The 4268-nt window shown below is 43.2% G+C and overlaps 1 protein-coding gene across 1 annotated transcript in view; it reads right to left on the bottom strand.

Moving 5' to 3' along the window:
* ALKBH3 (alkB, alkylation repair homolog 3 (E. coli)) overlaps nucleotides 1–4268 on the bottom strand; it is a gene marked incomplete at its 5' end in the record, with an annotated part of 17241 nt that overhangs the window by 845 nt on the left and 12128 nt on the right. Inside the window, 1 exon segment of the mRNA XM_009076960.1 lies at nucleotides 387–485. Within this exon segment, the coding sequence (XP_009075208.1) occupies nucleotides 387–485 (99 nt within the window).

Raw genomic sequence — 4268 nt, forward strand, 5'->3', positions numbered from 1 at the left:
CCTTCACCAGCCTCGTTGCTCTTCTCTGGACCTGCTCCAGCCCCTCAATGTCCCTCCTGAGCTGAGGGGCCCAGAATTGAGCACAGGATTCAAGGTGTGGCCTCACCAGCACTGAGTCCAGGGGAAGAAACACTTCCCTGGATCCTACTGCATCACTTAACATTTGAAAGAAAACCCATTGTTTCTGTGGGTGCTTTGAAATTCTGAGGCCCAATGCAACACTAACACCCTGGGAAATAATTTTTCCAGTGGAAGCGCAACACTAATGCCCTGGGAAATAATTTTTCCAGTGGAAGCAGAACGTCCCAGAGCTGTAATCAGAGTGCCTCGTGCATACCTGAAACACAGCACTGCAAGCAAAGCACGCAGTGTCAGCGAGTCCTTACCTGCCAGTCCTCCTGGGTAGCTCCTTCCATCACCAGCAGAGTCCCGTGACCAAGTGGGATCCTTCGTCTTTCTACGTAAGTATAGTCTCCATTCTCTTCCTAGAGAGAAACATTAGACACTGAAGAATGAGGTAGTGGTACAAAACCAGTCCTCTCTAGCAGAGCTTAATAAGCTGCGAGGAGAGAGGAGGAAGCTCTTACAAGATGAAGAAATCTAACTACACCTCTCTGTCTCCATATTTCAGATTAAGCCCAGGAGTTGAGCATTTTAGGGATGAAAGAAGCCATTGCATCTCACTGCCTGCACAACAACTTCCTACACTTAGCGCAAGGTGCTGGAGCAAGGTTGCAAACCACCTGGAAACATCTATTCCTAAACACTTCAGTGTGGAGACATTCTGCAACAGCCACCCTGATTCCAGTGGTGCTTCACCAAAAACACATCTTCCTTCTCCTCTGAATTTCCCTTGTTTTGGACATCACATGCTGCTAGAGCATGAGCTGCTGGATAAAGATCTTGTCCCATTTGAAACTAAATAAATCTCTTTTTCCTATAGTGACTTGTAAAACAAGTTGACTTAAACTTTACCATCACTAAGCAAAACAGGCTGCTAAAATAGAAGACAATCTTCCAACTTTTGTGAAGTCTTTAGATTCTGTACAAGTTTTTCAAAGCTCAAATACAACAACTGGTTGGAGTAACACTGCAGCAGCAGCTCCACATGTGGCACATCAGTGGGAACAGCAACTTCTATTCTTTACACTATCCCTTCCCATTTTAAATCAGACTAACAGACTGAAAGTCAAACTGCTCAGGGAAGTCTATTCTGGCCACACACTTCTCTCTGTCAATGCTGGCAGGAGCCTCCTCATGAAGCCATACTATGTGTGACATGAGTATCTTCCACAATGCCTCACTAACAGGTCCTATAATGCTCTGCATAATTCGTTAATATTTTCTTGTTTTGGCCTTCAACAGCTACAGAAAGCAAACTGCTGCAAACCTTGAACAACTTCCATTTAACATCTTGCCTACTTAACATTGGCACTGTGAAAGTTATGTCCTAGACTAAACCAGAGTTTGACTCTCAGAAGAACAACTGGGAGTACATGTGTGTTTATAAAAAAGGAACTGCAATGACAGGACAGGGGTAATGGGTTCAAATTGAAGGAGGGGAAGGTTAGGGTAGATATTAGAAAAAAGGTTTTTACTCTAAGGGTGGTGAGACCCTGTCCCAGGTTGCCCAGGGAGGCTGTGGCTGCCCCAACCCTGGCAGTGTTCACAGCCAGGTTGGATGAGCCTTGAGCAACCTGCTCCGGTGGGAGGTGTCCCTGCCCAGGGCAGGGGTTGGGACTAGATGATCTGTAAGGTCCATTCCAAGCCTTAAATTCTATGATTCTAAGATGCAGATAGAAAGAAGACTGCAAAAATCCTCTAAAATGCGAAAGAGCTTAGCTGGGATCAAATCATCTCCCAGTAATAAAAAGCATTACTTGATGCGATTGACTATTTTTTTGCTCCACTGCCACTTTCTGTTCACCTCTGGGACTGGAAGTTGCAGTGTGACATGACCTTCCATGTGCTGGTGAAACTGGCAGCACTCGCTGGCTGTTCACTCTGGATTTCTGCCCCTAAGGATACAGCAAGGCTGTGCCAGTGACTGATTCAGCTCACTAAACCTCTGGAAACAAGGAGTGCTGGAGGCACTCAGCATCACCTTTAATATCTATTCTTTGTAAGGACAAAGCAAACCATATTTTTAAGCTTCTAGAACTGTTAGCCATTTATCTTGCTCTATTAGAAGTACAGTGTAACACCAGAAACATTTTTAACTGCAGTGGAAACAAGGAAAAAAATTCAAAACTAGGTATGATAGACATGGATGGCTGATGAAAAGCAGAGAAATGCCATTGTAAGGCTGTTTTCTATTTCAGAGGATTACATCACTTCAATGGACAACACTGGACCTATTTTTAGCTCTTGCTCATCTTGATTAAAAAGGAATTCTGCTCAGATAAATGACTTTGGAGAAAACATCCTTTTGGCTTAGAAAAGTCTGTGTGTAAGAGCAGCAGCTCATTCATGTTTTAAATGGGAGATCTCTGAGCTTTGTCTTACCTAGAAAAAGATTTTTCTGCTGATTGGTTTTGCAGACTCAGTGAAGTTAAGACAGAAAGTCTTTACCTTCTGACACGTCACTACTGACACTGCCAACCAAAGCTCTTACCCCCAGAGCTGATATCAGACATACAGAAAACTCAGTTGAGTTTCAGAGGTCAAGAAGTTTATGAAGGAATTCATTGTTGACATCTGAGGAGGAAAAAAGACTTTCTGGTAACAAACATGGAAAGAAATGTCTCGGTTTACTTTTGTATGTTCACTTTGTAACTCTCTAGATGTTTTACTAAACCAGCTGCTTACAAGGTACAGTAAAGCAACTGTTCTGCTTTTCAGTACATTAGAATTTTGACTACTTTGAGTTACATACTTAATCCAAATCCCTAAATACAGTAACTGCGTTTTGACTACTTTGAGTTACATATTTAATCCAAATCCAAATCCCTAAATACAGTAACTGCAGGTACAAAGCGAGGGAAGCTCTGTGCGAGTTGATGGGAAGCTGTGGATACAAAATCTCTAAGTATTCCTGGGCTCCATCAAGGTTGTTTTCTTAAAATGGTTTCAAAATCAAAAAGAGAAAAGATATAGTCTAAATCATCCAGGTTTGTTTCTTAAGTCTCAGGACTTGCCATAGTAGCAGGAAATGGGTTCTGGATAGTGTGGAAACATCTCCTATTCTAAGGAAAAGTAAATAGAAACATCCTATAGAAGAATATGTAAATAATAATGCAGATACACAGGCAAAAGATGCAAACACATTTTCAAAGGCTAAAGTCAGCACATTCCATGGAGAATGCTGCTTCTAGTCTTCTGCTTCACCTATTACCAAGAGAATTAACCTTACTAGACTTCAAATCTCCTCTTTTTCAAACTTCATCCTGCTAGCATTCCTCTCTTCCAGGGCACTCCTCTACCACCAGCTATGCAGACATCCCCCTCCACAAAGCAGTCCCATCTATCAATACTTCAGCATTTTACCTGTTTATTCTTACTACCTCTGCTAAAATCCTCTCTTTAGTTCTTTTCCTTATGGATTCAGTGATAATGACTATCAATTATATTGCCATTTCCTCACACAATGTACCTCCCTGCCCACACAGGCCTATCTTTAAACTCCCTCCATCTTTCTGCAGCTGACCTAGCAGTCTGCAAGTGAGGTAGCTCTAAAGCACTAGCATCTTCCTCTCTGCTTGTCTACAGCTTCTCAAGTCCTGCCAACACTGGTGGTCAACACCTCCTTCTCCTCTGCAGCCACTGCTGACTGAGCATCCTTCATGCCAATCTAAAGGTTCAATCCTCCTCATCCTGATCTGAATCTTTGTTCCTATGGTGCTCCACTATTCCAACATCCATCTTCAATTAGGCCTCTTAGGACACAAAGGGCTATTTTTCTGCTGTTTCCAAAAGTACCAGGAGATCTTTACCTTCTGCTAGAACAGCTACTCAAGGACAGAAGGAAAGGACCATGCTGGAGTGATTCATTTGAAGGACAGACCCATCTGAAGGCTGATTCTTAGAACATCTTGCTGTTATCTAACACATGCATGAAGCTCCCTACCTTCCCAGCACCCATCAGTTTCCTTGGTTACAGATGGAAAGAGAGCAAGCTGAGAGTTGCCTTGCCAGCTCCTCACAGTTCACACAGCAGCTGGCTGGACAAGGGCACCCAACTGGTTCCACAGCACCCAAACCTCTGCCACAGAGCACCTCCCAGTGGAAATTGGGAGCTCAGTGGGACATTTAGTATCACCTTTCACTGC

Source organism: Acanthisitta chloris, unplaced genomic scaffold, assembly GCF_000695815.1.
Source record: "Acanthisitta chloris isolate BGI_N310 unplaced genomic scaffold, ASM69581v1 scaffold5516, whole genome shotgun sequence".
Taxonomy (NCBI): domain Eukaryota; kingdom Metazoa; phylum Chordata; class Aves; order Passeriformes; family Acanthisittidae; genus Acanthisitta; species Acanthisitta chloris.